Source organism: Saimiri boliviensis, chromosome 11, assembly GCF_048565385.1.
Source record: "Saimiri boliviensis isolate mSaiBol1 chromosome 11, mSaiBol1.pri, whole genome shotgun sequence".
Taxonomy (NCBI): domain Eukaryota; kingdom Metazoa; phylum Chordata; class Mammalia; order Primates; family Cebidae; genus Saimiri; species Saimiri boliviensis.
The window spans coordinates 48,918,559-48,932,278 of NC_133459.1; the positions used below are offsets into that span (position 1 = coordinate 48,918,559).

Here is a 13,720-nt window from a genome sequence, read left to right on the forward strand (position 1 = left end):
AAATACTGTAGTCACAGTTGTATAGGTGACTACATACTGGCCATTAATTTGTAGGCTTAAGTCACTGCTTATCAGCTATGTTTTAGCCCTAACTGGAAGGATACACTGCCAAACTGAACTTGTAGGTACTTCATACTTAAGCCCTATTGATCAAAGACAGAGAAAAAGTGTACCAGTTAATTTAGTTCAGGGCAAACTTACTCTTTATAGTTGATTGCGGCAGTTCTCAAACTTTTTGGGCTCAGACCCCTTTACACTGTTAAAAATTACTGAGATCCCCAAAGAACTTTTGTTTATGTGGATTATGGCTATTAACATTTACTGTATTAGAAATTAAAATAGAAATTCATTTAAAAGTAATGATAATAAACCTATCACATGTTAACATAAATATTATGTTTTATCAAACATGACTATTTTCCAAAAGAAAAAGTTTAGTGAGAAGAGCAGCATTATTATAACATTTTTGCAAATCTCTGTAATGTGCATGCTTAATAGAAACAACAGCATTCTCATACCTACTTCTGTACTAACCAATTACAACATGTTGTACTGGTTGAAATTTATGAAGAAAATCTGGTAAGATAGGTAGTTGGAAAAGGGAGAAGTAGTTTCATAGATAAATGTGGATATTCTTTTGATACCACACTTAAACTGACAAGTCTAAGTTTCTTATTAGAGGCACATGGAGTTTGAAACAATATCAATGAAATGTGCATACTCTGTCACATTAAAATTGCCCTTTGATTGGATCTTTTTATCTGTACATGATTTTATAATATCATGCATCGGTCATTTGTAAAACATTGGTTCACTGACTTATGCATTTCTCTGCTGAATGCTGACACTTCATTATAGAATATTTTAAAAATCACATTTGTTAATATCACCACTGATTTTATTAAAAAGTATTTAAGATACCAGCCTTAAGGTGGACGACACAAATTTTTGCTTGAAAACTTGAATTTTATCAATAACAACAGAGACCACAGATTCACTTTGTTCATTTTGCAGAAAATGTCTGGCAACTACCCAGGCTATATAAGCACAGTTTGCCTGTCAGTAATATTTTCAGGTAAAAACAGTTTCTATAAGAAATAAAAAGCAAGTAGTTCAGTGTAAGCAACCATACCAGTGCTTTTCTTCGAGACCACCAGTATACTTCAGTATGCAGCAGAAGTGCTTTACCCATACCTCCCGTTGTGCCACACAAACTATTAAAAGGGCTAAAATTTAATGAAAGTACTAATTTTTACTGCTTCATCAAGAACATTCTTAAGGCTTTTTAATTTCTTTTTTAACCAAATACATGGCAATGAAGAATATGTCTACTAGTACAGTTTTGTGTTATGGCACTGATTCGTGCTAAGGCGCCAAGAATTTATAAACTATTCTTTTTGAGCCACTAGTACAAATATCAACACAGTAAAAAAGGCCAAAAAAAAAAAAGGCCGGGCGCAGTGGCTCAAGTCTGTAATCCCAGCACTTTGGGAGGCCGAGGCGGGTGGATCACAAGGTCAAGAGATCAAGACCATCCTGGTCAACATGGTGAAACCCCGTCTCTACTAAAAATACAAAAAAGTAGCTGGGCATGGTGGCGCGTGCCTATAATCCAAGCTACTCAGGAGGCTGAGGCAGGAGAATTGCCTGAACCCAGGAGGCGGAGGTTGCGGTGAGCCGAGATCGCGCCATTGCACTCCAGCCTGGGTAACAAGAGCGAAACTCTGTCTCAAAAAAAAAAAAAAAAAAAAAAGTGTTGTTACAGTATGAAAATAATTTTGTCCTTACAGATCCCTTGAAAGGGTCTAGTCTGAAGTCTACAAACCACACCTTGAGAACCACTAGTTCTTGCAACATTGCCTCTGACAGGGAAAGCAGGAAAGAAGTGTTATCTTCATTATCCATTTATCCTATGCAAATAAGTTTCCCTGCAGGTCTTTTTAAACACTGTTTTTGAACTGAATGCTGTAGTTATAGAGAAAACATAAAATGCTAGAGGTCTGGTTTTGTTTCGGTTTTAAAGGCACTGCATTTTACACATATCCTCTCCTCACAATCAGACTTAAATGGAGGCAGAAATTAGTATCCCATATACAGTTTTAGCTTCATGCTTCAGGGTTGTACCCTAAACATGGAATCATACAAATAAGAAGACACAATTGTCACTGTGAAAAATTCTATCTTCAATTTACAGTAACTGAATTTTCTAGATAACTAAAGATAAGTATTTCTTTCAATAAATCAACATTATAGCAATAAATCAATATAAATAAGAAATGTCATATTTGACAACTGATTATGTCCTAATTGCTAGATTACAGAATTTAGCAATTCCGAACATTTAACTTGAACACCCTGTGTCCCAAGGGTTGTGCAATTTTATTAAGATGTTCTGTTAGATTTTCATGAAGCATATTATTTTTATAGCACCTATACTTTTTGAAGACATTCTTCAGGATGTTGTACATTTTCAAATGCAAAGATATTCATGAATAGAAATATTGTCAGTTTTGATGGAAAAACTATATAAAGTTATCACATACTAGGAAGACTTTACTCTCCTTGTGACATATACTTTACCTTGTATCACATTCAACACTTCATTAGATGATCGCTTTCCCATAATAATCAGGAAAAGCGGAAACTGATCTGTTTTTTGAGTCCGAATGGTTTGTGCCACAACACTGCCAAAGTGTCTATTGCACATAGTGAGAAATCTAAAAGGAGACAAAATACAAAGTGAGTTTCGCTTTACAGCTTAATGGATTTACTAGTACTCAACAAAGAACGCATTGTGTTATTAGTTATGTTAAATTAGACAGTCTGCCTGATATCAATATGTAAAATATTGCTATATTGAGCTTTCAACATATCTGACATGACACAGAAGTGATTATCATATAGAAAAGCAGGAAGCATACCGTAAATGCTGTCTGAGGCTAACAGCATAAGATTCTTTTTTTTTTTTTTTTTTTTTTTTTTTTTTGAGACAGAGTTTCGCTCTTGTTACCCAGCCTGGAGTGCAATGGCGCGATCTCGGCTCACCGCAACCTCCGCCTCCTGGGTTCAGGCAATTCTCCAGCCTCAGCCTCCTGAGTAGCTGGGATTACAGGCACGTGCCACCATGCCCAGCTAATTTTTTTGCACTTTTAGTAGAGACGGGGTTTCACCATGTTGACCAGGATGGTCTCGATCTCTCGACCTCGTGATCCACCCGCCTCGGCCTCCCAAAGTGCTGGGATTACAGGCTTGAGCCACCGCGCCCGGCTGCATAGGATTCCTAAACACTGTAACACTACCCTTAAACTATGAGAAAAACAAACTAATTTCAAGAGGATACGATTTCTTAAATAGAATAACACTGTGTTGTACAAAGACAAATTGACTAGCATCATCCTAAAAAACAGAATTTAGCAACATTTTCGCAAGTCTTTAGAATCAAGAACTGTACTTTACAACTGTGTTTTCTCCAGTAGTAGTGGGTCTTCTAGTTTCATACTTAGCATGAGATAAAAATAATAATTCTAAGCTTTTGACCAAAAAAAAAGCTCCGAGATATTAGCATACTGAAGTCTAGCATTAGTATTCTTAACACGATCTGGAATAAATGAAAAAACTGATAAAGCTTTTCTCTTCTATTAGAGGACTGTTTGAAATTAGCATTTCTTTCAAGAGAAAAGGGTAGCTTATGATATGTTTTCAGATCTGATGGTAAAAAGTAAATGTCATAATAATAATGAATTATGAAAGACCAAATGCAAATATAGAATGCTTTAATAAGATCCAATTTAATAAAGTCTGTAAAAATAATGGACTTTTAATAACACAGGTCACAAAAGGCAAAACAGTGGAAATTCTGGGGACTAGCCACTGGTACTGGCTTATTAATTCTTAATTATGTTCATGAAAAGCAACTTAAATCGTCTGTTTTCTTATGCCTTATGATAATATTTTAGGTAACAACTCCTCTGAAATGTATGCTCTAGCTGATGAGCAAAGTCCTGTCATCACATACATTAGAAGGTAAATCTATTTGAAAAGACAAACGGCATTAAAATGTCATGTGTTCAGATTCATTTGATATCCAAATTCAAAACAGAACCAAACCTCTTAATTTTTAAAGCCAGTATATTTTCTGTCTATAGAAATTTATATAAAAAATTTAGACTGAATCCTCCATAAAATCTGTGCTATGACTATAGAAAGTAAGTGTTGTTAACGGCCACTAGAACTGCTGGCAAGAGTGTTGAGACAAGTTAGCACCACTGCAATAAGTTCACTGGAACCAGACTTCATGGCAATTTCATATCAGTGCCACCATGAAAATTCAAATTCTCATGTTCTCAACTATTATGGCATAAAGGGTGCTCAAGCAGCCTAACCTTCCATACCAAATTTCACATCCATATAGCTTAACTTATCAATGGTGATGTATAGATCATGAGACTAGAAAATGAGGATCTCCTTTTTTTGGTGCTTTTTTCTAAAATATTTTAAGTCAGTCTTGACTCTGATCTGATCATTGGCAACCTCTAAAATAAAAGATGTCAAAAAATAGTTGGAATGTAATTTCCTACAAAAGAGAGTAAGTCCTTGTTGCTTTCACACCAATGGACTAAGCAGATATCACAAAGTACCTGCCCATAAGTGCTATTACGTACTAGCTAAACAGAATATCACTAAAAAAGGAATGAAGAAAGAAATAAAGGAAAGGAAGAGAGAGAGAAAAAAAAATAAAAGGGAAAAGCAGGTAAGTTCAGTGGTTTTAAGAATTTCATCTCAAGACAATTTTGCCTGGAAATTGTTTACTTCCCATGTTCTTTTTGTGAAAATGAGCAAGAAGATAAAATAATTATGAAAATATAGGTATCTTATTGAGTATAAAATACTATATAGCAAAACTTTCACCACTACGCAAAGCATATTTGTGGTACAGATCTCAGACCACATAGCCATTCAGTAAACTATAAAAAAAAAAAAGTGATCAATTTTCTACTAGTTATTAGCAAATCACTCTATTTTTTTGCAAGTAGCTGGGAGATATACAGGGATCACACAGCCAGCTGACACTTTACAGTAGCCTTAACCAACAATTTGCTCTAATCAAAGGGAGACTTAAAATTTTAATCTGATCAATCTTCCTAAAACATGAATCATGTTTAAGATTTTCAAATTGCAATCATCAAGAGCCTGTAGGGCCAGTGGACAGTACGAAATTGTAAAAATTCCTACTTGTCAGTTCATTCCATTATAATTAACAAGAACCTGAGGTGGCACTTCACAGCACAGATGTTAAATCTTTCTCATGGCTAGGAGACTCTGCTTCTTCCTCCCAAGATCATGCATGCACAGGGCTACCATTCATAACACACTACCAGCAGCAAAAAATCAGTTCGAAAACATTAGAAGAAAAATGGATGTGGGAAAAACCAGTTGTTTTAAGAGGAAATGCATGGTTCTCATAATTGCGGTATTTTATTGCTTTTTAAGAGATAAAAGTGTACCAGTACATCCAGTGACAGGGCCAAAGTTGTCAACCCAACTGCACATGGGGTTCATCAGAGTTAGATGTCATGAAGGGATAAATGGTTTTCACAAGAAATTAAATTCCAGCAATCTCAAACCCAAAGGTTATAGAATAGTTTGCGGGCAAACCATTCTATGACAAAGGGAAATGGTTCTGTTTTTAAATAATAAAATTTCGGAATAAATCAAACAGGCTACCCATCATAGAACATTTGAGGAGGGGACCAACAAGTTGCCAAATCAACCCAAGTCCAAATGCTAAAGTTACAAATTTGAAAAGACAAAGAATAGATGCTCTCACTAAGGGGATGATACAAGGGAAGAAGGGAGAGAAGGAAGAAGGAAGGGTTGAGACAATGAGTGAAATAAAATCATTAATCATTAAGGCAGATATACTTTTATATTTACCAGTTCTTGCTTTTAGAAAACTGGTAAGATAAGATGAAATGGTTTTAATCTAAGGTTTGGAGAGAAATATAAAAAGAGTATCTGATGGCTATGATATATTAATCACTTTTAAATTTTTCATTGCTGAAGCATAGATATTTCTGTCTTGTTAATGGAAACCAGGATTACTAAGAAATCAGATACAGAAACAAGTAATCTTGTTTAAATTCAAAACAGGATATTATTTAGTTTCTTTCAACTTAAGTCATAATTATCTAAGTCACTGGCTTTTACCAAGATGTATTCTAACATAAAATATATATTAAATGGAACCTAGCAATTTAGGGGAAGGGAGATGAAATTCCACAAATGCTCACTGCCTACCTACCATATACTAGGTACCATAAAAGGAAAATATCTGATAAAAAATAGAGGGCACAATACTATCAACTACTCTATTTAAGGGTTCCTGATAACTACCTTTCAGTGTGATTCTCATGGGTTTAAAAGAGCCTCAGGTATAAAGTGGGAATAACACTTATCTTTAAAACACTTGTCTTCTTGTAATGATGAAATAAGATACAGAAAACACTTGGACTTGTGCCTAAAATATGGTAGGCCCTTAAAATTGGCAGCTATTTTACTATTATTAAATATACAATAATATTTAACAGTTTTATCATCATTTCTTTTAGGATTAAAAATGATAGTTTATACCTACAGGCCAGCACTAAGAGACTTTTTTTTGCAAAGGAAGATACAGTAGCAAAGATCTGTTGACTAAACAAACACTGTCACTTTTTTTTTTTTAATTTCCATTCAGAAAATGAATGGGCAGGTATTATTTATTTAGAAAATAAGACAACATTATAGATGCTGCATTTGTATAATAGCACAAAATTTTAAACATTCACAACTGGATACAAAACTAAAATCACTATTTTCTTTTAAATACATTTATATTTAATCATAACATGGTGAAAGGTGAAGGGGGAAGTGGACCATGTGGAAAGGGCATCCTCTCTTTATTTTTTAATTTTTATGTATTTATTTATTTTTAAGATGGAGTGTTACTTTGTCACCCAGGCTGGAGTGCAGTAGTACAATCTTGGCTCACTGCAACCTCTGCCTCCTGAGTAGCTGGGATTACAAGTGCCTGCCATCATGTCCGGCTAATTCTTTTCGTATTTTTAGTAGAGACGGGGTTTCACCACCTAGACCAGGCAGGTCTTGAACTCCTGACCTTGTGATCCACCCGCCTCAGCCTCCCAAAGTGCTGGGATTATAGGCGTGAGCCACCGCGCCAGGCCACATCGTCCCCTTATAACAACTTGTTCTCCTGGGAAGAAATCCATTCCTGGGACTACTAATCTAGCTTAATGAGAACAAGAGGGAGAACTCACTACCAGGAGACCAGTCAATGACATGAAGGGTAGATGGCCCAGACATCTCCCTTTAGGCTTCACCTCTTAAAGCTTCCACCTCCCAACATTTCCACACCAGGCATTAAGGTTCCCATATGAGTTTCGGTGGGGACGCTCAAACCATAGCATAATCCTAAATCTTTGGTTCAAACTAAACTGAGTTAGGAAAACAGAGTGTATAACTAAGCTAGGGGAAACTAAAGGTAAAGGCAGTAATCCTCAACCTTTAGTGGCCTATATATCACCTAAGGAGTTTATTTAAAAGGCAAGTTCCTCAATCCCATTCCCCCAGAGAAGGTGATTCAATAGATTTGTGGTGAGTTCCAGGAAACAGCCTTTTTAATAGGTCTCCAACCCCTCCCCATATAATTTTGATACAAGTGATTAATGGCCACACTTAGAGAAACACTGCTTTCTGGACACAGGACTACTTTCTTTGTAAGGCTTTACTCTGTCTCTGAAGGCAGTTCTTAAAAGAAGTCATTATAAAAGTGTTTTGGGTAATGGTAGCTTCACTGGACCAAGTAGCTCTTCTCCTGAGGCGACCACTTTAAAAATGTTAATTCCCACTTGCTAATCTGATCTGAAAGAATGCTAACAAATACCTCAAAAGTCTGTGAGTTCCTAGGATGGAGGGAAAACAAAGCAGGGAAGGGGAGGTTGTAATATAACATAAAGAAGTCAGGGAAAGTCTCAAAAGCTGACATTTGATCAAAGACTCAAAAGAGGTGAAGGAGGGAATGACATATATATCTCAGGGAAGAGAATTTCAGGCATAGGAATGGCAAATAAAAGACCTTGAAGTTGGAAAGTATCTAGCATATTTGAAAGGTAACAAGGAGGTTACTATAGCTGGAGCAGAGTGAAGCATAAAAGACAAATTGATGAGTTTTACTACACTTATATGGTAAAACACAGACACACACACACACACATACACACACACACACACAAAACTAAGCCAAAACATAAATAATAAATGGGGAAATTTTCTGAATTCCAAATTCCCCAAAAGAAGCTAATTTCCTCATTATATATAGAATTCTTACAAACTAGTAAGTAAAATATCAACAAATAATGTACACAGAAAGTTTCTAGAAATGGAAACAGTAATGGCACATAAGCATATTAAAAAGATATGCAAAATTACTCATACTGAGTTTGCTCTTAATTAAAGCTACATATATACATAATGGAGTTTTGCTTTGTTGCCCAGGCTGGAGTGCAGTGACACCATCTCGGCTTATTGCAACCTCCCCCTCCTGAGTGATTCTCCTGCCTCAGCCTCCCAAGTAGCTGGGATTATAGGTGCATGTCACCACGCCTGGCTAATCTTTGCCTTTTTAATAGAGATGGGGTTTTACCACGTTGGCCAGGCTGGTCTCAAACTCCTGACCTCAGGTGATCCACCTGCCTCAGCCTCCCAAAATGCTAGGATTATAAAGGCATGGGCCACCGCATCAGCCTAAAGCTATATTAAAAAAAAACATTTTTCACCTGTCAGATTAGTAAAGGTGAAAAAAATGGCATTGGCAAGGTTACAAGAAAAGTCACTACTAAACACTATTAATAGAAGTGAAATTGATACAATTCCTTCATGGGCAATTTGCCAATTAAAATTATAAATGCATACATATTCTTAACCAAGCATTTAGTCTATAGATATATTTTCATATGGAAATCACCTGTGTACACAGTTAATTACTGCATGTTTGTAACAGCAGAAACTGGATGTAACTCATCAATAACTGGGTACAGTAGCTCACACCAGTAATCCCAGCACTTTGGGAGGCCAAAGTTGGGGTAGGAAATTGCTTAAGCCCAGAAGCTGAAGATAAACCTGGATAACAAAGCGAGACCTACCTCTACAAAAAATAAATTAATTATTATAGTCCCAACTACTTGGGAGGCTGGGGCGGAAGCACTGCTTGAGGCCAGGAGTTTGAGGTTACAGTGAGCTGATCATATCACTGCACTCCAGACTGGGCAACAGAGAGAGACCCAGTGACTAAATCAATCAACCTTGGTTAAATAAAATTATAGTATCTTATGGAATTTAAATGGATATGATGTAGCTACTAAACAGATTTCTTTATGAACTGATATGGAATATCTTTACGATAAAATGTTAGTGATAAAAGGAAGGTATTAAATTGTGTTTACCATTTGTGTAAAACTGGAAAAAAATAAATATATATTAATTTGTTTATACACAAAATAACCTTTGGATAGATAAATAAGAAACAACATTGGAGAGGGTGACATGGCTAGGGGGTAAGAAGGAGACTTTTTTTTTTTTTTTTTTTTTTTGAGACAGAGTCTTGCTCTGTTGCCAGGCACCAAGCTACAGTGCTGTGGTGTGAGCTTGGCTCACTGCAACCTCTGTCTCCCGGGTTCAAGCAATGCTCCTGCCTCAGCCTCCCAAGTAGCTGGGACTACAGGTGTGCGCCACCATGCCCAGTTAATTTTTGTATTTTTTAATAGAGATGGGGTTTCACCATGTTGGCCAGGATGGTCTCAACCTCTTGACCTCGTGATCTGCCCGCCTTGGCCTCCCAAAGTGCTGGGATTACAGGTGTGAGCCACCATGCTCGGCCAAAGGAGACTTTTTATTACATACCTTTTTATGACTTTGAATTAAATTTGTTAAAAGTCCCTTACATAAATAAAAATTGCATGTAATCCCAAACCTTTAACAGTGTTAATTACATTTTTCTATTTTATATGAGTCTTCTGTTCAAATCTCTCTTTTTTGCAGTAGTGTAATCCTGGCTCACTGCAACCTCTACCTCGTGGGCTCAAATGATCCTTCTCCCACAGCCTTTGGAATAGATATGACTACAGGTAAGTGGCACCATGCCTGGCCAATTTTTGTATGTATGTATGTATGTATATATATATATATATATATATATATATATATACATACATATATATATATATACTTTTTTTTTTTTTTTTTTTTTGGTAGAGATGGGTTTTACTGCATTGCCCAGGCTGGTCTTGAACTGATGGGCTCAAGCAATCCCGTGGCCTCCACCTCCCAAAGTGTTGGGATTACAGATATGAGCCACCACACCCAGACCTCAAATTGTTTTCTGAAAGGACAGTATAATGCCACACTATGCAAATGCAAATATTGTATGCATGTTTGAGAATACAAACTAAAAGCAATTTTAAGAAAACACAGGATGAGATTTTGGGACAATTTAACCTAAAAAAGCATCTCTCATCTGCCTGATGATTAATAGTCCAAGTTTTAAAAAGCCATGTTAATTGGTCTGGTATGGTGTCTCACGCCTGTAATCCCAACACTTTGGGAGGCCAAGGTGGACAGATCACCTGAGGTCAGAAGTTCGAGATCAGCCTGACTAATATGGAGAAACCCCATCTCTACTAAAAATACAAAAAATTAACCGGGCATGGTGGCGCCTGTAATACCAGCTACTTGGAAGGCTGAGGCAGGAGAATCGCTTGAACCCGGGAGGCAGGGGTCACGGTGAGCTGAGATAGCCCCACTGCACTCCAGCCTGGGCACCAAGAATGAAACTCCATCTGAAAAAAAAAAAAAAAAAAAAAAAAAAAAGCCGTGTAATTGTAATTTCTTAAACTTTCCCCTTGTTGTCATCTATAAATTGCTCAAATGAAAAAGGTTTTGAGGCACTGAAAGTTTAATAACAAGGATACAGCTAATCTATAGGAGACTAATTTATCCTAATTTTTTTGAGGAACAATAATCATAAATAATAATTGGCTTTTTCTTACCACTAAAAACATAAACATTTATTTTAAGGACCTGAAAATTTCTTCATAAAAAGGTGTTTACTTTTTCTTAAGTGGTGATCATAGACTCTTAGGAGGCATAATAGAGAACATCTAATTCAATCTCTTATCAAATGCAGAAATTCCTTCTCTAGCAATGTAAAGAAAAGATTCACTTTCCAGGGCCTGAATAAAAGAGCCAATTTATGTTTAATGCCATATAACATTTTTTCTGTGTTTTGCCTTTTACCAGTCAATACATATTTATGAGGACCCACCAAATATATGATAAGGTAAGACATGGTTTTTATCTTTAGCACACTAAGAATCTTTTGCCTTTGATAAATCAAGGACTCCAAATAGTAAATGTAATCTAGTATATTACTGGGGCCTAGATTTAGCGGTTCAGATTAAGTGCTGGGGGAAATCAGAGAAAGGAATGGGCGCTTAGAAGTCAGGAAGAACTTGATGTTGTAAGGTAAGACCTCCTAGGACAGATATCAGAAGAACCATGGCTTACCTCTGCATTCCTAGCACCTACTATATTTGTTGCATGAATGGGCCAATTCATGCTTCAATAACCTTTATCTTCACTATGACAATGTTGACTATACAATTTTCCTTTTTCTCTTCCAACTACGTCTGAAATCGGTTTAATTCAAAGACAGTCAGTGTGAATAATTACAGTCTTCAGGGCCCCTGTCACTGTGTTACCACCTCCACAGGCCACTTGAACCCTCAAAATAAGCAGGTATTGGTCCACAAGTTTATGATTCTAAACTTACTATCTGATTTTTAGCAAACTGCACTTTTTATATAATTCCATACTGTCATCACCCACTGACTGAAAAAATGTGGCTTAGAAAAGGTATAAAATATCCAAATGTTAATATATTAGAGAAATTAGGAATTACTGCAAGCAGCATACTATTGTGGGAAGAACAAAGACTACAGAATCAAACAAACCTGATTTCATCAGTTAGCTGTTTCTTTGGATAACTTAAGGGCCTCAGCTTTCTCATCTATAAAATGAAGATAATGATACCTACTTTTGAAATTGGTCTGTGGGTTAATAAACACGACTTCTTTTTCTTTCTTTGTGTGTGCTTTGGAGTCAAAACTGGTTTTTCCGCTCCCATTCCTCCAAATTTAAAGATATGGTGAAATGTTTCCTAAAATAAGTTATAGCAGCAATCTCAAACTCATATCATTAAACAAGAAGTTATTCTTTATACCATGCTTGCCACTGTATTAAATTGCTGCATACCTTCGGGAATATGTACCAACATCATTGTAAGATAATGTCCTACTCAGAGATTTAAAGTATATGTATCTTTACTTTAAATCTATCTATATATTTAATGTTATCATGTTCTCTGATTTCTTTCTAGCTGCCAAATTTAGAGACTTTGTTTTTTTGTTTTTGTTTTAGGAATGGGGTCTCTATTGCCCAGGCTGCAGTGCAGTGGCATGATCATAGCTCATTGAGGCCTTGAACTCCTGGGCTCAAGAGATCCTACTGCCTCAGCCTCCTGAAATGAATAGACTACAGGCATGCACCACCATGCCCAGCTAAGTTTAAAAAAATTTAAGAGACACGGTTTTGCTATGTTGCCCAGGCTGGTCCCAAACTCCTGGGCTCAATGATCCTTCCAAGTAACTGGGATTACAGGCATGAGCCCAGTCAAATTTAAACAGTTTGTGATTTTATTATTATGTAAAATGATTCAGCATCATTTCAGGATTGGTTGGTTTCTCTTAGAACCCCAACATTTACACATAATGCCCTTATGTATTTGAAAACAACTATCACCCTAAAGGATATAAAAATGTGGGAGTGCCTCAGTTATAATCTCACACACAGGAGGAAAGTCTTTAACAGATAAGTGACCAGGAGCACAGAATATTGGCATCTCAGTCACTCATCAAAGCTTTCAAGCAAGGGCTGATTGAGACTAAGGCTCCCTTGAGACAGCTGATGTTTAACAGAAAGAGTTGAATAGACAGGTTGACTGTGTAGGCTTTTCCTCTAAACTTTATACCTGTTATGAGTAGATAATCAAAAAGGAATATTTAAGGACCACATCACCTAAACTCCCTGAAGAATTATCATTACTGAAAAAAGATTAAATACAAAGCCCCCTGCTTTTACAGGGGATTTATATTTTTAAAATCTATTTAAAATAATCTGTCTTCTGCAAAACAACAGTAGAAGATTATTGTCTATTACTTTTCCTAAGGACTCTCAAATAAAATCAGGCAACAAAATTCTCCCTTGACTTCAGTGTCAGGAAATCTTGACAAGAACTATTATGATTCCATGTATCAGACAATGAGAACTGTAAATGGTAAAATGTAAATGTTCTCAGGTATAGGATCTGGCACATAAGAGAAATACAATAGATACATATGAAATGGACAGATGAATGAATGATTATATGCCTATGACATTTCCTTTTTCTCCTTTACCTGCTGGAATTCTAGAGCTAAACTTCAACTCAGGTGCTTATAAACATTCATAATCTATTTGCTACTTTTAATTGGTTTTCACCTGATTTTTAAATTTTCCTATTTTATATTGTATATACAGAGATTATGAGATTATATAGAGAGATTATGTC

The 13,720-nt window shown here is 36.1% G+C and overlaps 1 protein-coding gene across 1 annotated transcript in view; it reads right to left on the bottom strand.

Moving 5' to 3' along the window:
* FAF1 (Fas associated factor 1) overlaps positions 1–13,720 on the bottom strand; it is a 534,743-nt gene that overhangs the window by 93,744 nt on the left and 427,279 nt on the right. The window contains exon 14 of the mRNA XM_003921572.4: positions 2,581–2,717. Within this exon, the coding sequence (XP_003921621.1) occupies positions 2,581–2,717 (137 nt within the window). The remainder of the gene's footprint in view (positions 1–2,580; positions 2,718–13,720) is intronic.